This window comes from Tauraco erythrolophus, chromosome 31 (assembly GCF_009769465.1).
Source record: "Tauraco erythrolophus isolate bTauEry1 chromosome 31, bTauEry1.pri, whole genome shotgun sequence".
In the NCBI taxonomy this organism is placed as follows: domain Eukaryota; kingdom Metazoa; phylum Chordata; class Aves; order Musophagiformes; family Musophagidae; genus Tauraco; species Tauraco erythrolophus.
In genome coordinates, this window is record NC_141495.1 from 141061 (window position 1) to 160669 (window position 19609).

Below are 19609 nucleotides of genomic sequence, written 5' to 3' on the forward strand. Positions count from 1 at the left end.
GCCCCTTGCACGCCCACGCCCGCACCCGCCGCACGAGGACTCGCACTGCTGCGGGGTGGCAAGGGGGCACGCGCACACGTGAGCCCACGCATGAGCACAGCTGCACACCGGGCGAGGGGGTGGCACCCCTGGGGCCACCCACAGCCCCCCTGGTGAGGAGGGGGCTGCGGGGTGGCACCTTGGGGTGTCAGAGGGTGGCATCCCTCCCCTGGCACCCGCTCTGCCCCCTCGAAGTTGGGGACACCCCAACACCCCTTTGCTCTCCCCACTGTGTCACCCGGGGCGAGGGGTGCTGGAGGGCCCCCACCCAGACCCACCCCAAGATCGTGGGTGCCCCCAGCCTGAGGGGGTGCGATAAGTGCAGGGGGTCCCAAGGGTGACCAGGGGGTCCTGCATGGGGGTTGGGGGGCAGCGTGTGGATGGGACGGGGACACCTGGGGTCCCCGGGGCAGAGAGCTCTGGGGGGCACCCTGGGGGCAGCTGAAGGTCCCAGGGGTCCTGCCTGGAGCAGGGAGGGGGGCACAGGGTGGGGGTCACCAGAGGGGTCTCGGAGAAGGATGGGGGATAGTGCCTTCAAAGAGGGGTGCCCAGTGGGTTAGTGGGTGCGACCTCAGATGAGCTTAGGGGTCCCGCTTTGGGGGTCCCAATTTGGAGGTGGGAGGTCTTGGTTTGCGGGGGGGGTCCCGGTTTTGGAGAGGGGGGTGGTCCTGGTTTCTGGGTGGGGATTCAGCTTTCGGGGTGCTGTCCCGTTTAGAGGGGGGTGGTCCCGTTTTTTGGGGGGAGGTCTGGTTTTGGGGGAATCCTATTTTTTTTTAAGGGGGTCCTGTTGTTTGTTTGGTTTTTGGGGGGGGGTCACTCACAGCGCCCGGAGCTTGACCCAGATCTTCTTGCTGGGGGCGGACTTGATCTCCAGCGGGGACGGGCAGCCGCCGGCCGGGTCCAGCCCCTCCCGCTCGGGCTCCAGCCCCGGGAGGCTCCGCGGCGGCTCCATGGCCCCTACGGCGGCGGAGACGCGTCCTCAGCCCCCGCCACCGGGCCCGGGGCCCGGCGGGCCGAGCCCGAGCAGCCGCCGGTACCGCCCCGCAGCCCCGGTAGCGGCTTCCCCCCACCCCGCCGCCCTTCCCCGCACCGCCCGGTTACCGGCGGCTGCGCAGGCGGCACCGGCCCGGGCGGCGAAGCTAAGATGGCATCCCGGGCACCGGGGGTGGGAGCACCGGGAGGGGGGCACCGGGAGGGGAGAGCCGAGAGGGGGGCACCGGGGATGGGGGAGTACCGGGGATGGGGGAGTACAGGGAGGGGAGAACCGGGGATGGAGAGAACCGGGAGGAGAGAACCGGGGATGGGGAGAACTGGGAGGGGAGCACCGGAGATGGGGGAGAACCGGGGAGGGGGGGAGAACCGGGGAGGAGGGAGAACCGGGGAGGGGGGAGAACCGGCGTGCGGCGGAGGTGATCGGGGATGCTGCGTGCTCCTACCCGGGGATGTTCGGCCGGGAAGCGCCGGTGCCGCCGGTACTGCCGTGTCCCGGTGCCGCCGGTACTGCCGTGCCCCGGTGCTGCCGGTACTGCCGTGCCCCGGTGCTGCCGGTGCCGCCGTGCCCCGGTCCTCCCGCTGCCGCCGGCTCTGCCTCCGCCGCCCGGGGCTCGCCGCAACTTTCCCCGAGCCGGCACCGGCACCGGCACCGGCGGGAGGGCGGGGAGGGGCGGGGGGAGCCGGGGGCGGGGGCCGGGAACCGGGGCCCGCCCAGCCCCACCGCCCCACTCAGCCCTGGGACTGGGAGGGCTGGTGCCCCGGGACCCGCAGGGGGTGATGCCCCCTGGGACCCCCCGTGGGGCGGGAGAGAGGGTGGGGACAGGTGCCCCGGGACCCCCCGTGGGGAAGGAGGTGTCCAGGACCCCATAAGGGCCATGGGAGAGGAAAGTTCCTCAGGACCCCTATGGGGCTGGGGGGTGCAAGTACCCCGGGACCCCTCTGGGGGTACCCCAGGACCCCCATGGAGCTATAGGAGTTGTACTCCAAGACCCCTCGGGGGTACCCCAGGACCCCTATGGGGGCTGTACACCAGGACCCCTATGGGGCAGGGAAATGCAGGTACCCCAGGACCCCTACATGGGGGTACCTCAGGACCCCCATGGGGCTGGGGGGTGCAAGTACCCCGGGACCCCTCTGGGGGTACCCCAGGACCCCCATGGAGCTATAGGAGTTGTATCCCAGGACCCCTCGGGGGTACCCGAGGACCCCTATGGGGGCTGTACACCAGGACCCCTATGGGGCAGGGGAATGCAGGTACCCCAGGACCCCTACATGGGGGTACCTCAGGACCCCATGGGGCTGTGGGGGTGTACCTGGGTCTGGCAGCCCAGGAAGGAGGCAGAGCCCCCAGCCTGGTGCCCCCACAGCAGGGCCGTGGTCTCCCATGTGCCACACAGGGGGTCTGCTCCAAACAGCACTTTGGGGTAGGGGGCACCATGACCCCCCCCAGCCCCGCTCCCTGCTGAGACCTGCCCCGTTCATCACACATCACCGAGGGCCGGTGACACGGCTCGTCCCCTCCACCGGCAGCCTCTGACTTATTGTAGGACCTACCCAAACCCGGGAGGGCTGCTGGGCCTCTCGTCTATTAGGGCATCACCCTCCTGGGCTGGGGGGGTGCAGGAGGGTTTGGGAGCAGCCTGAGCTCAAAGGGACCCTGTCCCTGCCCCACAGCCCCCTGCCCCTCCTTGCACCCCCCTGCCCCGCACACACCTTGTCCCCCACCCTCTTGCCCCCTTCCGATCCGGTTCACGTCCCACCAGGAAAACTCGGGGTGCCAGGGCTGGAGCTGAGGGCAGGGGGATATCAGGGTCCCAGCAAGCCGGGGGGGGGCACAGCAGCACCCACCCTGCCTCCCGTGCCACGCACCGAGCCGCAGCCCCCGGGGAATATTAATAAGCCCTTATGTAACGCCGTAGGTGTGCGCAGCCCCCGCAGCACCGGCACTGGGGGGGCCAGGTAGGGACCCCCCCGCCCTGGGGTGCCATCCCTGAGCCCCCACCTTGGCCCACCGTCCCTGACAGCACAGCCAGGTCCCTGCCTGCCAGGCCATGTCGCCTGCCAGCCTTTGCTGGCTGGCACCCATGGGTGCTGCCCGGGGGTGCAGCCGTTTAGCCTCCAAAAGGGGGGCTGCGCCCCCTCCCATGGGGGTCCTCTGCTTTGCTGCGGGGTGTAAGGGGCACCCATGGGACCCTCACCTGGACACCGGCATCAGCAGGGTGGGCTGCGAGCCCCAGCACATGGCACAGGGGCTCCTGTACCCCACTGGGGACATTTTAGGGTCCCCAAACTTTTAGGGGGCTCAAAGCCGGGGCTGGGGCTTGAACAAAGTGGGGGGCACCCCATGGCACGGTGCAGGCGGAGGCGGGGGGTCGGGGTGCACGGGGTGGGGGGCGGTGGGTGCGGGAGAGGCCGTGGGCAGAGCCGCGCGCGAGACAAAGCCGCGCTGGCGGGGGGGTGCAGGGGGGGGGGGAGCCTCGGCAGCTCGTTACCGAGCTTAATATCGTGATTGATGAGCGCGAAAATAGATTTTTGCAGCAATCTGGAATAATCAGCAGGTTCTGGGCGTTAATTCGGGGGAGTTCGGCCCCCCGGGAGCGCAGGCGGAGGGGGGAGTCCAGCCCATTCCGGAGTAAATTATTCTTTCCTCCCCCCCCCCCCCCCCCACCATTTCGGATGAATTAATTAATTAATTAGTGGCAGGCTCAGCCATGCCATCGCGGCGGCCGTTGGGTTTGGCTGCCCACACCACGCGTTCGGCCGCCCCCCCGGCCCTGGCACCACCGGGCCCTGACAAGGGGGTTCAGCCGGGGGGGTCAGCCAGGGGGGGCTCAGCCGAGGGGGGCTTGTGGCCACGGCAGCCGCCGAACCCCGCTCCCGGCACGGCCGGTGACTCATCCCGGAGCAGCCGGCCGTGAGCGGAATGGCAACGGCCGCCCCGCCGCCTCCTTCCTTCGCCCCATTAATTTTCCCCCAAGATGCTGCACGGGAGAAAAATAAACACCCGGAGACGGGGGGAAAAGGGGGGGTTGGGGGGGGGGAAAACGTGACTTGAAACATCCCCGGCCTGGCGAGTGAAGGGAAACTGAGGCACAAGGCCGGCCAGGATCGTCGCCACGAGCAGCAGCAGCGGGTAAATCCTGTCGGCAGCTCTGGTCCCACCCCCCCGCGGTCCCCAGCACCCCCAGACCCTCACGAACTCCCACGGGGGGGTTCTTTCTGCTAGAGCCACAGGGCTGAGCACCCACCACGGGGTGCTGGGGCAGAGCCGACCCCCAATATTCCCTGGGTGTCCCCCCCCCCAAGCACGAGTCGGACGCAGACGTTGGGGGGCAACAGCAGTTTAGTGGTGGTGGTGACGGCGGGGGGGGACAGGACGGGGACAGTCGGGGGCACCGCGGTGGCACCCGGCGGTGGCGGGAGGAGGGGGGGGTGGCAGCGCAGGGCGGTTGGGGGGTTTTTTTGGGGGGGGGGCTCAGTGTGAGGGGCCCTTGGCGAGCAGGTGGTCGCGGCACACCTCGCGGTAGGCGTTGCGCAGCAGGACGTAGGGGAAGCAGCTCTCCAGCATGTCCACCGTCAGGAAGGATGACTCGGCCACGATCTGCGAGAAGGGCTCCCCGGCTCACCCCTTCTGCCTCAGTTTCCCCCCTTGCCCGAAAGCAGAGCAGAAACCCCCCCCTCACCCCTCCCCAATGCGCTGGGTGCTCCCCCACCCCCCCGCATGGCTCTGGTGCCCCAGCTCCAGATTGAAATATTTGCATTTAAATTGCTTCCCAGTGAGACCAAGTGCTCCCGGAATATCAACCACCCCCACCCAGCTCGGCCAGTGCAGCCTCTCCCCGGGCTGGGGGTGTCGGAGCTGGATTCGGCCCCCCAGGCTCAGCCGGAGCCGGGCGAGCGCTGAGCACCCACAGCCGGTTGCGGGTCGGAGCATCGTGGGCAGAGCTGGAGCCCAGCAGAGACACGGAGCTGGGATGGGCCCACCCAGCAGCATCCCAGCACCCACCCAGCAGCATCTCAGAGTCCACCCAGCAGCACCCCAAGACCCAGGAGCACCCTATGACCCACCCAGTGGCACCCCAGAGCCCACCCAGGAGCACCTCAAGCCCACCCAGCAGCATCTCAGAGTCCACCCAGCAGCACCGCAAGACCCAGGAGCACCCTGTGACCCACCCAGCGGCACCCCAAGCCCACCCAGCAGCACTCCAGAACTCACCCAGCAGCACCTAAGACCCAGCAGCACCCCAGGCCCACTCAGCAGCACCCCAAGACCCAGCAGCACCCAGAGCCCACCCAACAGCACCCCAGAGCCCACCCACCAGCACCCCGAGCCCACCCAGCAGCACCCAGAGCCCACCCAGCAGCACCCCAGAGCCCACCCAGCAGCACCCCGAGCCCACCCGTCACCCACCAGCTGCATGAGCAGGCAGATGGAGTCGCGGTTCCTGGCCCGCAGCCTGTCCGTCTCCTGGCCCAGCTGCAGGAGGCTCACGGATGCCAGCTGCGGGATGGACCCTCATCAGCACCAGCCACGGTGCCCACCCCAGGAGGGCGCCCACCCCCCCCCGCCAGCCCCAGCCGTGGCCCCCGGCCGCTCTCACCAGCAGGAACTCCTTGAGGTGGGTCTCGATGTTCTTGTTGTGGATGGTGAAGAGGGCGGCCGCCACGTGGATGACGGCCTTGGCCAGGCAGTGGATGTTGTTGTTGTAGCCTGGGGGGTGCAGGAATGTCGGGCACAAGGTCAGTTGGGCACAGCAAAGGGTCCCAGCTGTGCCCACCTCCCCTGGCTGCAGTTATGGGGCACTGGCCATGCCATTCCCGGGGTGCCGCTGTTCCCACAGACCCTCAGCTGTGGCCACGGGGCACCGGTGGCCTCCGAGCACACCCGTGGGGATGAAGGTGCCAGGGACGCGGGTGAGCCTCACCGTCCATCTCGGTGTCGTAGACGGACGCCGGGTCAGCGGCCAGCAGGGGCAGGGACACGGCCACGAAGACCAGGAGCAGGCAGGCCACCTTGTAGTCCTCCTCCGGGGATGCCCCGTCTGCCAGGGAAAGCAGGCAGGGGTCCAAGAAGGGACCCGGGGAGGTGGCACAGGGTGGGGGGAGATGAGCAGGGCTGGGGGGGTCGGATCTCAGGGACAGCCCCCAGTCACCCCAGCAGACCACCCCCCAGTACCCGTCTTGCTGCCAGCGAGGATGTTGACCAGCGCGGGGTCGACCTCGCAGGGGATGCCCGCGGCTGATGCCAGCTCAAAGATGCTCAGGGTGACCTGGGGGGGACACACGAGGGGGATGCTCAGGCTCGGGGTCCGGGGACACGGGTTCAATGCCCTGCGGTGCCACGCAGTGCCACACAGCGCCCTGTAGCACCGTGACGTGGCGGGGATAGGACGATAGGGACCGGCCCCGCTTGGGGACAGCCGTGCCATCCCCATACCCTCTCCATGCCCACCTGGATGTCGGTGTCAGGGGTGACAACATCCGTCAGACACTCGATGGGGCCCATCAGGAAGGGGCAGTGGTGGGAGAAGACCTGCGGAGAGAAGGTGGGTGCTGACGGGAGTCCTGCTGACCCCTTGGGGGGGTATCTGTGGGTGGGGGGTCCCAGGGGGTGGGAGACCCCTGGGGTGGGGGGCACACACCTCCCTCAGGCCCTGTTGGGCCATGGCACGGAAGCTCAGGATCTCCCCGACGATGGTCATGCGCTTCAGGAGGTTTTCGGCCGCTGCGGGAGGAGAGGGGTCAGCGGGGACACGCGTGTGCCAACCCCAGGCTCACCCCCCACCCATGCCCCCGGTGCCCCCCCCTAGACTCACAGGTCAGCCGGGGCAGCAGAGCTGCCATCTGCTCGGGCTTGCAGGAGCTGGAGCGCAGCTGGACCAGCGTGTCCATGTTCTCGTTGACCAGCTTCTACGGGGGACGTGGGGCTGGTGGCACTGGGGACGCAACGAGCCCGCAGCCAGCCAGGGAGGAACGGGGGTGCCCCTGCCCATCTGCCCACCCTCCGCGCTGCCCAGCAAGCCCAGAGGACAGGCAGGGGGTTGGGGTGGTCCTGCCCCATCACACTGTGCTCCAGAACCTGGTCCTCCACCCCCGTGCCAGTCCCCGACCCACCTTCAGCTCGGTGACCTGGGAGCCCACGTGCCACATGAGGTTGTCGCTCAGGAACTTCATGCCATAGGGCCCGATGAGCTCTGCCAGTGCCCGCATCTCTGCGGGGAGGGGACAAAGATGGGGTCATCACCAAGATGGGGGGGTGACCATCCTCCCCCCCACCCTCCCCGCGGCGTCCCCGCATCCCTCACCCGAGATATCGGAGAACTCGGCGGCACTGAAGGGGGGCTCACCCTCTCGTGGCACCGTGGTGAACGCCTGCAGGGCGGGCGCCACGACGATGGCCCCGGTGCTGGTCTGGCGCAGCAGAGCCTCCAGGTACCTGCGGGCACCAAGCTGCTGCCACTGCCCTGCATGGCGACCCGTGGCACCGGGTCCCACAGCACCAGGTCCCATGGCACCAGGTCCCACAGCACTGGGACCCACAGCACCGGGACCCACAGCACCAAGACCCACGGCACCGGGTCCCGTGGCACCGGGACCCATGGCACCAGCACCCACAGCACTGGGCCCCCTGGCACCAGGACCCACGGCACCGGGACCCACAGCACTGGGTCCCATGGCACCGGGACCCACGGTCACCCTCCCACAAGTGAAGGAGGGTGCCAGTCCCGGCGTGGCACCCACCAGTTGGTGTAGATGGTGGTGAGGGTCTGCTCGCCAGCGGCATCGCGGGGCTGCGTCTGCTGCAGGAGGACGCTGTGGATGATGCGCCCCGTGTCCAAGCCCACCAGCTGCCCCAGCGACTGGATGAAGCCCACGTAGGCTCTCAGCCCCACCAGCACCTCCGAGGGTCGGGCCACCTCCTGCGTGGCTGGGCTGTAGCCCGCCATGGCCACGATGGCCCTGCAGGGACAGGAGGAGGTTGCCCAGAGAGCCGTGGCCAAGTGTGACCCCCGCTGGCTGGTGTCCGCTCCCACCCTGGCACGGTGCCTACTTGGTGAAGCGCGTCTCCAGGTGGCTGCTGAGATACTCGGCCGGCGTCACCGTGTGCTCGAAGACGGTGAAGTTGGGCACGTGGTTGAGGCTCAGGGACAGCTCGGCCAGCGTCAGGTGCAGCTTGTCCATGCTGGCACGGGGGCACGGGCACCGTCAGCCACGCCGTGCCCACATTCGACAGCCGGTGGCCACCACTCCCTGCCAGCCCCCTGCCCACCCTCACCAGCCCCGGGGGACTCTCACTTGGTGGTCAGGGTCCGGTCCCTCCTCTGGCTCTCGGCCCCCGGCTTGTCCCTCTCGGGTTCCCCCTTCTTGCTCGGCTGCTTCGGGGTCTTCTTGTTGCGGGCTTTGCTGACGGTGGAGGCGCAGTGCTTGGGCAGCAGCTGGTGGCCACAGGCAGTGGGTTACCACCAGCCGTGGCACCGAGGACCAGAGGCCACCATCCCCAAGGTCCCCAAGGTCCCCAAACTGCAGGGGACACCCTGCCAGGTCTTCCCCCCCATGGCCTCTGCCGTCCCAAGGCTTTGGAGAACATGGAGGCCACAGAGGTCCCAGGGATCAAAGTGGCCACAGAGACCCCGAAGGCCAGGACACCTCAAAGGCCATGAAGATCCTGAAAGCCACAAAGGCTACAGAGATCCTGGAGATCACAGAGACCTCAAAGGCCACAGAGTCCATGAAGACACCAAAGGCTACAGAGATCCTGAAGGTGGTGGAGACCTCAAAGGTGGTGGCGACCTCAAAGGTGGTGGAGATCTCAAAGTGGTGGAGATCTCAAAAGTGGTGGAGATCTCAAAAGTGGTGGAGATCTCAAAAGTGGTGGAGACCTCAAAAGTGGTGGAGACCCCAAAGACCACAGAGATCCGGAAGGTCATGGAGACCCCGAAGGCCTCCATGGAGGTCCTCAAAGGTCCACGGAGACCTCAGAGGCCCTGGAGGCACGACCCTCACCTGCTCGCTGAGGTTGTGCTGCTCGGCGCAGGCATCCATGACGCAGGCGCTGGCCTGCCGGGCCATCTCCTCCAGGAACCTGTTGCACAGCCCCAGCGCTATGGCCTTCAGGTGGGGATACTGCAGCGGGAAAGCCACGGCACCGTCATGGCATGGCATGTGGACCACGTGCCACCAGCCGCCCCTAGCCCAGAGGGCTGCCATCATCCCCCACCCACGCGTGGCCCTGCCCCAGCCCCTCCAGAGCTGGCAGGGCAGCAGCCAGTGCGGTGTCCCTGTGCCCCCTGTGTCTCCCCGGGCAGCGGGACCCACCTCCTCCGGGCACATGGGGTGGACGCAGTGGGAGAAGTGGGTGCAGAGCAGGGGGAAGGCGACGCTGTAGCGCAGCATGGAGGGCTCCTCCATCGTTGCCACGAACATCTTCTCCACGGGGCGAGGGTAGAAACTGCAGAGGGGCAGAAGAAGGGGGCAGGGAGGGCAGGAGAGAGGATTTGTCCTTCTGGACACACTGTTCCTGTGCCACACGTGTGTCATCCCTGTCCCCGTGTCCGTCTGTATGTCACCCAACCCTGCCCAACCTCTCCCATGGGTGACACGTCCCCCACGGCCTCCTCCGTCCCTTCCCACACCCGTCACCCAGCACACGTGGGCACCTTTCCGGGCACGCTGGGGCACAGGATGTGGCTCAGAGACCCCCATAACCCGGGTGACTCCTTCCCGTGACTGTGGGGAAACTGAGGCAGAGCGGGCAGCTGCGCTCACCACAGGTCGGAGAGGTCGGAGGCCTCGGCCAGCAGCTCCTCCAGGGAGTCAAGCAGTTTGGTGTGGAAGACGATGAGGTTCATGACGCGCCCCACGTCGGCGTTGGAGCTCAGCGGCAGCGCCGCCTTGGCCACGCTGGTGTAGGCCTGGGGGGGCAGTGGCTCAGGGGCACAGGAAGAGGACGAGGACGAGGACAGGGATGGGGAGAGTAACAGGGAAGGGGATGGGGACAGGGATGGGGACAGGGGAAGGGGATTGGGATGGGAACAGGAACAAGGATGGGGATAGAGTTGGGGACCAGGACAAGGAGAGGGACAGGGACAGGGACAAGGACAGGGACAAGGACAAGAACAGGGATAGGGACAGGGACAGGGACAGCACCTGCAGCCGGAACCAGTCCAGGCGAAGCGGCGTGAAATCAAACTGCTCCTTATCAACTGCAGGGAACCAGAAACGTGGGGAGACGTGGCACCGGGGAGGGGGCTGGGGGGGGGATCAGTCTGGGGATGCGAATCTGGAGGTAGGAGTCCTGGGGGTGCCAGTCTGGGGGTGCCAATCTAGTTGAGTGCCAGTCCGGGGTGGCAGTGCCCACCCCACAGGACCCCCAGGAGCTGCCCCACAAGCCCTGGGTGCCCAGCACAGCCTGGGACTGCTGCCACGCTGCCAGGGTAGGGGTGCCAGCGGTGCCCAGGCAGTGCCAGGGACATGTCAGGCAGGGCATGGTCCGTACCTTCCTTGACGGAGAGAGCCGAGAGGGAGCTGACAAAGGACGACAGGATGATGGACTCTTCCTCGGGGCACACGGAGAGGTTCTGTGGGGCCAGGGATGGGGTCAGGATAAGGGACAGCCAGAATCACAGAACCATGGAATGGTTTGGGTTGGAAGGGACTTCAAAGATCACCCAGTTCCACCCCCCTGCCATGGGCAGGGACACCCTCCACCACACCAGGTTGCTCCAAGCCCCATCCAACCTGGCCTGGAACACTGCCAGGGATGGGGCAGCCACAACTTCTCTGGGCAACCTGTGCCAGTGCCTCGCCACCCTCAGAGGGAAGAATTTCTTCCTTAGATCCCATCAAAATCTCCCCTCTTCCAGTTCAAAGCCATCACCCCGTGTCCTGTCACTCCATGCCAATGCCCAAAGCCCCTCTCCAGCTTTCCTGTAGCCCCTTCAGGTACTGGGAGGTGCTGGAAGGTCTCCCCGGAGCCTTCTCTTCTCCAGGCTGAACAGCCTCAACTCTCCCAGTTTGTCTCCATACAGAGGTGCTCCAGCCCTTGTTGGCTCTCTGGGCTGCCAGCGCATGGTGCCAGCTCACGTTGAGCTTCTCCTCATCCACCACCCCCCAGTCCTTCTCCTCAGGGCTGCTCTCCAGCCATTCTCCACCCAGCCTGTGTGCTTGGCGTTGCCCTGACCCACGTGCAGGACCGTGTACTTGGCCTTGCTGAACCTCACCAGGTTCACCTGGACCCACCTCTCCAGCCTGTCCCAGTCCCTCTGGATGGCATCCCTTCCCCCGGGACACAGGGGAGAGGGACAACCCCAACGGGGCACACGGCTCAGCCCGGTGGTACCTGGATGACTTCACTGAGCACCAAGGCGTCGAAGCGTGCCAGGTACTGGACGTGGTAGCGCTGCAGCACCCCGACCTGCCGCCGCACCAGGCTCCGCAGCTGCTCCATCAGAAAGAGAAGCTCCGCGATGTGGCTGTCACCGGAGCCACCAGTCAGAGCCAGGGCTGGCTGTGCCCCCCAAACCCCGCTCCCCACCTAGTGCCAGCTGTGCCCACCGCACCCCGGCATTGCCCCAGGGCAATCCCTACCATGACACCAGCTTGGTCACAGCTGGGGATGCCCCCCGTGGACACGAATCCCCCCCACCCCATGAAGAACCAGTGCCCGCGCTTCGTGCCCACCTGTCAGCGAAGTCCTCAGGCGTCTTGGTCTTGGTGACGTGCTCGGCGTGCCGCACCAGCCAGCTTACCTCATCCCGGCAGAAGGAGAGTGCCATGAAGACGAAGAGGGCCTGGGCAGAGCAGGGGTTAGAGGGCACCAGGCATTGCCACCGGGCTGGCACCGATGGCCCTGGCTTGGCACCAATGATGGCTTTGGGTTGGCAGTGATGGCCCTGGGCACTGTCACCACATGGCACCACGCTGGCACCAGCAGGACCCCACCAGCATCCATTTCACATCCCAGGCACACGCAGAGCCCAGCATGCAGCCCCTGCACCCAAACCCTGCACCCCAACCCCTGCACCCATGGATCCCTCTGCCCCCAGCCCCCTCGCCCCCGTGCCCACCTTGGGTCCCAGCAGCCCAGGCTGATCCTCCAGCAACGCCTCCAGCTCCCGCACAGCACCGCGCAGATATGCCCGTCGGCCCCGGTGCAGGGATCCGCTGCACGGGGGGGTCAGGGTGGGGGTCAGGGTGGGAGTCAGGGTGGGGGTCAAGGCCACCCAGCCACTCCTCACACCCAGCGGGGACATCGCAGGCACCACGGGGCAAAGGTGGGGGCTGTGGCAGGGGGCCAGTGTGGACCCAATCGGGGCATTCCAGGCACCCCCTGGGGTGCTGGCACCCCCAGGAGCTCCTGTGCCCCCTCCAGCTCTCTGGGACTCATGGGACCCCCAGGAGCCTCCAATCCTTTGGGATCTCCCAGATCTCCAGCACCCCTGGGATCCTCCCCAGTCCCCCCAGCCCCACTGTCCCCCCACTGAGCCCCCAACCTGTGAGCCACGGCGTGGTCCTTGCACTCCTTGAGATCAGCCACCCGCTTCCCGTAGCTGTAAGAGAGTCACGGCTGGGCAATGCCAGGCACGCCACCCAGCACGGCACCCGGCACGGCACCCGGCACGGTACCCAGGAGAGCCCCTGCCACCCCACAGAGTCCCTGGTGCAGCCCCCAGCCTCTAGCATCTGGCACAGCACTCAGGAGAGCTCCAGGCACACCACAGACTGCCTGGCACAGCCCCCAGCCCCTGGCACCCAGCACAGCACGTGGCATGGCACTCAGAAGAGTCCCAGGAACCCCACAGACTCCCTGGTGCAACCTCCAGCCCCTGGCACCCAGCATGGCACCCAGGAGAACCCCAGACACCCCACGAAGGCCCTAGTACAGGTCCCAGCCCCTGGCACCCAGCATGGCACCCAACATGGCACCTGGTACAGCACCCATGAGAGCTCCAGGCACCCTGCAGACTCCCTGGCACAACCCCCAGCCCCTGGCACCCAGCGCAACCCCTTGGCATCCTGTGAAGTCTCCTGACACTCAGCTCAGCCCCTGGCACCCAGCAGAGCTGCTGGTAGAGCCCCCCACCCCCTGGCACCCTCCTGCAGCACCTGCCCCAGTGTTGGCATGGCTGTTACCCCTTGAGGCTGCCAAGCAGCTCCTCGGTGACTTTGTGGACCTGGAGGGCTTCGTCACGGAGGAGGGTGATGTAGAGCGAGCCCTGCAGCGCCAGGCGCCACAGCTCCAGGCACTGGGGCGACGAGCCCAGTGCCCCCGGGCACACCAGGAACCCCACTGTGGGCACAACCGTCAGGTGGTCAAGGGGCTTCCAGCCCCGCAGCAGGCACAGGGACAGCGCAGAACCCAGAGCCAGGCTGCTCGTGTGGGGCTGGAGACCCTGTGCCCACGTGGGGCTGGGCACACACGGGCATCGCAAGGACTCACTGAGGATCCAGCGCTCCATCACCTCCAGGGACAGGTACTCACAGGCCATCTGGGGACACAGGCGTCACCACATCACCATCCTCAGCCCTCCCAAGCCCGCCTCGGTGCCCGCGGCGCGGTGGCACTCACGGCATCAGAGCTGGCGGGGCTGAGCATGGTGCCAGCGGCGCTTAGCAGGCTGAGGAGCTGGTCGCTGCGCCACTGCTCAGCTCCCTGGTTCCTTCGGGCGAAGAGGAAACGGAGGGACAGGAGGGCACTGGTGACAGCCTGGGGGACAGGGGGACATCAGGGGCACGGATCGGGGCAGGACATGGCCCCGCTGGGTGAGGGGTGCCCCATCCCACCTTGGTGTGTGGCCCAAATTCCTCCGTCAGCTTCTTGAGGGGGTGGTCGTACTCCAGCACCATCTGTCCCAGGCGGGCGAAGCCAGGGTCGCTGTGGGGATGGTGGCACGGGGGTCAGGGAGGGTCCCCAGGGCCAGCCCTGGTGGGGACAGCCTCAGCGGGGATGCCCACCCCACCTGGCACCGTGGCTCATCTCGTGGGCACAGTGGTACATGCCAATGAGCAGCCGGCGGTCCTCGGTGCGGGCCAGCAGCAGGACGAGGGACACGTAGGTGACAACCAGGTCCAGGTAGCTCTTGGTGAAGTCGTAGTTGATGTGCTGGGCAGGGGACAGCCATGAGGGCACAGGCACAGCCATGGCACCCCCAAAGAAACCCCCTGGGACCCCCCACTCACAATGTCGAAGAAGCACTGGCTGGCATCGATGGTGTTCAGCAGCTCGTAGACGTGGTCCTGGCAGGGAGGGGACAAGGGGCCGTGTCACCGCTGTCCCCCCCGGGTCTGAAACACTGGCACTGCCCCCCTAAAACCCTGCTGTGCCCCCCGCCGCGCGCCCTGGCTCACCCTGAACTCCAGGACGTCCAGGAAGGAGTGGTAGAAGGGTGCCAGCGCCCGGGCGATGTCCCCCTTGTCCTTGTGCACTGGTCCCAGGTGTTGCTGGAAAGGGACAGAGGGGACACTCAGGGTGGGGTGACACAGGGGGGGACACTCGGGGTGGGGTGACGTGGAGCAGGATGACCAAGGGAGGGTGATGGAGGGGCAGCTGGGTGGTGAGGACCCAAGGTGGGGTGACACGGACCAGGGGACAGCGTTGGGTGGTGGGACAACCCAAGATGGGGCTGGGGAGGACACTGGGGATGGGGTGACACGGGGTAGGGGGGAGAGGACTGAGACAGGGTGGGGGGGACAGGGGGTTGGGGACACGGGGACACCCCGGTCCCTCACCGTGTTGCTCCGCACGTCCAGGTGAGGAAACTTCTTGTTGATGAACTTGACCGAGGGCTCCATCGCCTTCTCGCTGAGGAAGGGCGGCCGCGTCTTGGAGTCGGCGCAGGTCTGCGGGGACCCCCCCAGCGTCAGAGCCCCCCAAAACCCCCTCCTGGGCTCAGCCCACCCCCATCAGCCCCCACAATTCCACCACCCCCTGTTTCTTCCCAACCTTCATTCCAGGAGGACGCCGGGCTCTTCCCCATGAGCTGGGGTGGGGTACCCCGGTGGCCAGTCCCCCAACCCGTCCCTCCCGAGGGGACCCAGGCAACTGGGCCCTCCCCCACCCAGCACCCACCTTCTTGATGTTGTAGATGCGGACGAGGACGCCCCGTCCCCGGTCGTTGAGGATCGTCAGCTTCTCGGCAAACTTGTTCTGGTAGACGGACGGCAGCGACATGACGGCGACGTGCTGGGTGGGGGGTGGCCACCGCCTGTCCCCCACGGCCCTCGATCAGCCCTGCGGCCCCAACACCCAACTTCCCCTTCCTGGGGCTTCCTGGGCTGAGCCCTGAGCCGGGGCCACCACCACGTGACGCCGCCACCACCACCCCGTGACACCGCCGGTGCCTGACATGGCCCAACATGGCTCATATAGCACCACCCATGGCCCATAGAACATTGTCTGGGCTCATATAGCACCACCCATGGCCCATAGAACATTGTCTGGGCACATACAGCACCACCCATGGCCCATAGAACATCGTCTGGGCTCATATAGCACCACCCGTGGCCCATAGAACAGCACCCAGGGCTCCTATAGCACTGCCCAGGGCCCATATACACGGTCTGGGCTCATATAGCACCACCCGTGGCCCATAGAACATTGTCTGGGCTCATATAGCACCACCCATGGCCCATAGAACATTGTCTGGGCACATACAGCACCACCCATGGCCCATAGAACATCGTCTGGGCTCATATAGCACCACCCGTGGCCCATAGAACAGCACCCAGGGCTCCTATAGCACTGCCCAGGGCCCATATACACGGTCTGGGCTCATATAGCACCACCCGTGGCCCATAGAACATTGTCTGGGCACATATAGCACCACCCGTGGTCCATAGAACATTGTCTGGGCTCATATGGCACCACCCGTGGCCCATAGAACATTGTCTGGGCACATACAGCACCACCCGTGGCCCATAGAACAGCACCCAGGGCTCCTATAGCACTGCCCAGGGCCCATATACATGGTCTGGGCTCATATAGCACCACCCGTGGCCCATAGAACATTGTCTGGGCACATATAGCACCACCCGTGGCCCATAGAACATTGTCTGGGCTCATATGGCACCACCCGTGGCCCATAGAACATTGTCTGGGCACATACAGCACCACCCGTGGCCCATAGAACAGCACCCAGGGCTCCTATAGCACTGCCCAGGGCCCATATACATGGTCTGGGCTCATATAGCACCACCCGTGGCCCATAGAACATTGTCTGGGCACATATAGCACCACCCGTGGCCCATAGAACATTGTCTGGGCTCATATGGCACCACCCGTGGCCCATAGAACATTGTCTGGGCACATACAGCACCACCCGTGGCCCATAGAACAGCACCCAGGGCTCCTATAGCACTGCCCAGGGCCCATATACATGGTCTGGGCTCATATAGCACCACCCGTGGCCCATAGAACATTGTCTGGGCTCATATGGCACCACCCGTGGCCCATAGAACATTGTCTGGGGTCATATAGCACCACCCGTGGCCCATAGAACATTGTCTGGGCACATATGGCACCACCCGTGGCCCATAGAACATTGTCTGGCACATATAGCACCACCCGTGGCCCATAGAACATTGTCTGGGCTCATATGGCACCACCCGTGGCCCATAGAACATTGTCTGGGGTCATATAGCACCACCCGTGGCCCATAGAACATTGTCTGGGCACATATAGCACCACCCGTGGCCCATAGAACAGCACCCAGGGCTCCTATAGCACTGCCTAGGGCCCATATACATGGTTTGGGCTCATATAGCATCTTCTGGGGCCCATGTAACACTTCCAGGGCTCATATGGCACCACCCAGGGCCCGTATGGCACCACCTGGGGCCCGTATGGCACTACCTGGGGCTCATATAACACCGCCCTGGGCTCATTTAGCACCAGCTGGGCTCCTATAGCAATCCCGAGCACAAGCACAGCTGGGTGGAGAATGGCTGGAGAGCAGCCCTGAGGAGGACTCCTACAGCACAGCCTGGGGCTCCTATAGTGCCACCGGGGCTCCTATAGCGCGGCCCGCGGCTCCTATAGCAAAAGCCCGGGGCTCCTATAGCGTGGCCTGGGGCTCCTATAGCGTCACCGGGGCTCCTATAATGCGGCCTGGGGCTCCTATAGCATCACTGGGGCTCCTATAGCACGGCCCGGAGCTCCTACAGCATCACCGGGGCTCCTATAGCGCGGCCCGGGCCCCGCCTGGCGCTCCGCAGGCCGCGCCGTTTCCATGGCGACAGCGGCGCACAGCGCCCCGCGGCCGGGCCGGAAGTGCGCCCCGTTGCCGTGGCGACAGCGGCGCGCGAGGCCCGTTGGGAGTTGGCTGCGCCGAGCGGCCGCCGCGGAACCGCCATGGACCCCGAGGCGCTGGTGCAGTGTCCGTACGACACCGGCCACCGGGTGCGGGTGTCCCGGCTGCCCTACCACCTGGTCAAGTGCCAGCGGGTGAGCGGGACGGGGCTGCGGCCTGCTGGGGGCCGGGGCCTGCTGGGGGCCGGGGATGGAACCTGCTGGGGGCAGGGGATGCGGCCTGCTGGGGGCCGGGGCCTGCTGGGGGCCGGGGATGGAACCTGCTGGGGGCCGGGGCCTGCTGGGGGCCGGGGATGCGGCCTGCTGGGGGCCGGGGATGGAACCTGATGGGGGCCGGGGATGGAACCTGCTGGGGGCCGGGGATGCGGCCTGCTGGGGGCCGGGGATGGAACCTGCTGGGGGCCGGGGATGCGGCCTGCTGGGGGCCGGGGATGCGGCCTGCTGGGGGCCGGGGATGGAACCTGCTGGGGGCCGGGGATGGAACCTGCTGGGGGCCGGGGATGGAACCTGCTGGGGGCCGGGGATGGAACCTGCTGGGGGCCGGGATGCGGCCTGCTGGGGGCCGGGGATGCGGACTGCTGGGAGCCGGGGATGGAACCTGATGGGGCCCGGGGATGCGGCCTGCTGGGGGCCGGGGGTGGAACCTGATGAGGCCCGGGGATGGAACCTGCTGGGGGCCGGGGATGGAACCTGATGAGGCCCGGGAATGGAACCTGCTGGGGGCCGGGGATGCGGCCTGCTGGGGGCCGGGGCTCAGGCAGCCCCAAGGCAGAGGCTCCCCCCCCACCCGGCGCCTCTCACCTCTCCTTGCCCCCCCAGAACAACCCGCGGGCAGCCCGCTCGCTGGCCACCTGCCCCTTCAACGCCAGGCACAGGGTGCCCCAGGGCGAGCTGCGGAGCCACATCACCTCCTGCCCCGACAGATGCCAGTCCGACGGCCCCCCCGGTACAGCGTGACCCCCTCCTCGCCACCACAGAGCCATGCTCGGCTGTGACCCCCCCTCACAGCTGTCCCCGCTGTCCCCACAGAGATGGACAAATCCCTCGGCAACAGGATGAAGCAACCAGAGCTCCCCACAGCGTGGCAGGGCCCCCCGTGCCGGGAGGACTGGGAGGCTGGTGAGTGTCGCTGGGGTGCCAAGCTGTGCTCCCCCCACTCGTTGTGCCACCCCGAGGCTGGCACAGCCCCATCTCCTCACCTTTTGCAGAGGTGGAGGACCTGGAGGACCCCCCACCGTTCATCTTCAACGGCGGGATGAACAGCCTGCTCCTCCGCTGCGACAGGTAGGAACCCACAGGGCTGGGAACGTGCCCTCTGTGGGTGCCCACAGGCGGGTGGCACCCCCCCAGGGCGCTGCTTGCACCCACCCCCTGCTCCTCTCTTGCCAGCTCTGCCCTGGTAGCACCCACGAGCCAGAGCCAAGACAGGGGAGTGGCAGGACACCCTGCGGCGAGCGCAAAGAGGTGGGCGCAGAAGGGGCCCCAGATGGTAACGGGACCAGGACAGTGCCCGTCTCTCCCTCAGGACCACAGGAACTGCAGTGCCAGGGAGGACAGTGCCCCCTGGGCTGCTGCTGCGAGGAGTAATTGTACCCACAGATTTTAAATGCATCTTATAAATAAGCTGCCTGTGAGTGTGCGTGGCATCCTGTCGCCCGGGGGGGGGGACAGGAGGGACCCCGTGGGGTGGGGACCAGCCCACCCCCCTGTGGGATGGATGCTGGGGGTACCCAGGTGGCCGTGTGACCTGAGGATGGGGCACCCCAGTGATGGGGACCCCCGGCGTGGGCAGGTGGCAGGCTCAGCCTGCCCCGTGCCCCCCTGCACCACCTTGGCTGCACTCCCGGCGTGCTCCGCGCCGGCCCTGCCCCTCCTGGCACAGACAAGGCGGGGGGGCGGCGCCTGTTGCCCCCCTTCCAAGGGGGCTCCAGTGGCATCACGGGGGGACGGGGATCAACAGCTCTAGTGCACAGCAGGCTGTCACCTCCCTGGGCGTCCCCATATGCCCCCAGTGTGTCCCCATACCCCCCAGTTTATCCCCATACCCCCCCAGGGCCAGCCTCTGTCCCTGTCACCCCCCGCCAGTGTGTTCCATCTCCCCCCCCAGGCCAGCCCATGTCCTTTGTCACCCCCCCAGTGTGTCCCTATACCTCCACAGCGTGTCCCCATAACCCCCCCCGGTGTGCCCCCATACCCCTGCTGTGCCCCCATACCCCCCCGATATGTCCCCGTCACCCCTAAGCTCACCCACATCCTTGTACCCCCCCAGTG

The 19609-nt window shown here is 66.8% G+C and overlaps 2 protein-coding genes across 3 annotated transcripts; one reads left to right on the plus strand and one right to left on the minus strand.

Moving 5' to 3' along the window:
- Positions 1-4507: 4507 nt before the first annotated feature.
- NCKAP1L (NCK associated protein 1 like) lies at positions 4508-15251 on the minus strand. 2 transcript variants are annotated; one of them, XM_086628489.1, is made up of 31 exons: positions 15101-15251; positions 14761-14871; positions 14380-14472; positions 14212-14268; positions 13992-14134; positions 13816-13906; positions 13601-13738; positions 13472-13520; positions 13165-13321; positions 12525-12581; positions 12099-12195; positions 11713-11822; positions 11372-11504; positions 10529-10610; positions 10180-10235; positions 9799-9944; positions 9349-9481; positions 9037-9156; positions 8329-8468; positions 8084-8215; positions 7774-7992; positions 7338-7468; positions 7147-7244; positions 6849-6942; positions 6675-6757; positions 6485-6565; positions 6209-6302; positions 5958-6074; positions 5634-5743; positions 5444-5533; positions 4508-4633 (listed from the first exon to the last, which is right to left on the minus strand). In XM_086628489.1, the coding sequence occupies exons 1-31, from the start codon at positions 15200-15202 to the stop codon at positions 4508-4510; spliced, it is 3390 nt and encodes a 1129-aa protein (XP_086484615.1). In that variant the 5' UTR covers positions 15203-15251. The 2 variants fall into 2 exon arrangements, with proteins under 2 accessions (XP_086484615.1, XP_086484616.1); XM_086628490.1 differs by having other exon boundaries at positions 10180-10227; positions 10518-10610.
- Positions 15252-17380: 2129 nt separating this feature from the next.
- GTSF1 (gametocyte specific factor 1) lies at positions 17381-18944 on the plus strand. Its single transcript, XM_086628494.1, has 5 exons — positions 17381-17473; positions 18158-18284; positions 18368-18457; positions 18547-18622; positions 18728-18944. Exons 1-5 carry the CDS (start codon positions 17381-17383, stop codon positions 18942-18944), a joined length of 603 nt encoding a protein of 200 aa, XP_086484620.1.
- The last annotated feature ends 665 nt before the right edge of the window (positions 18945-19609 follow it).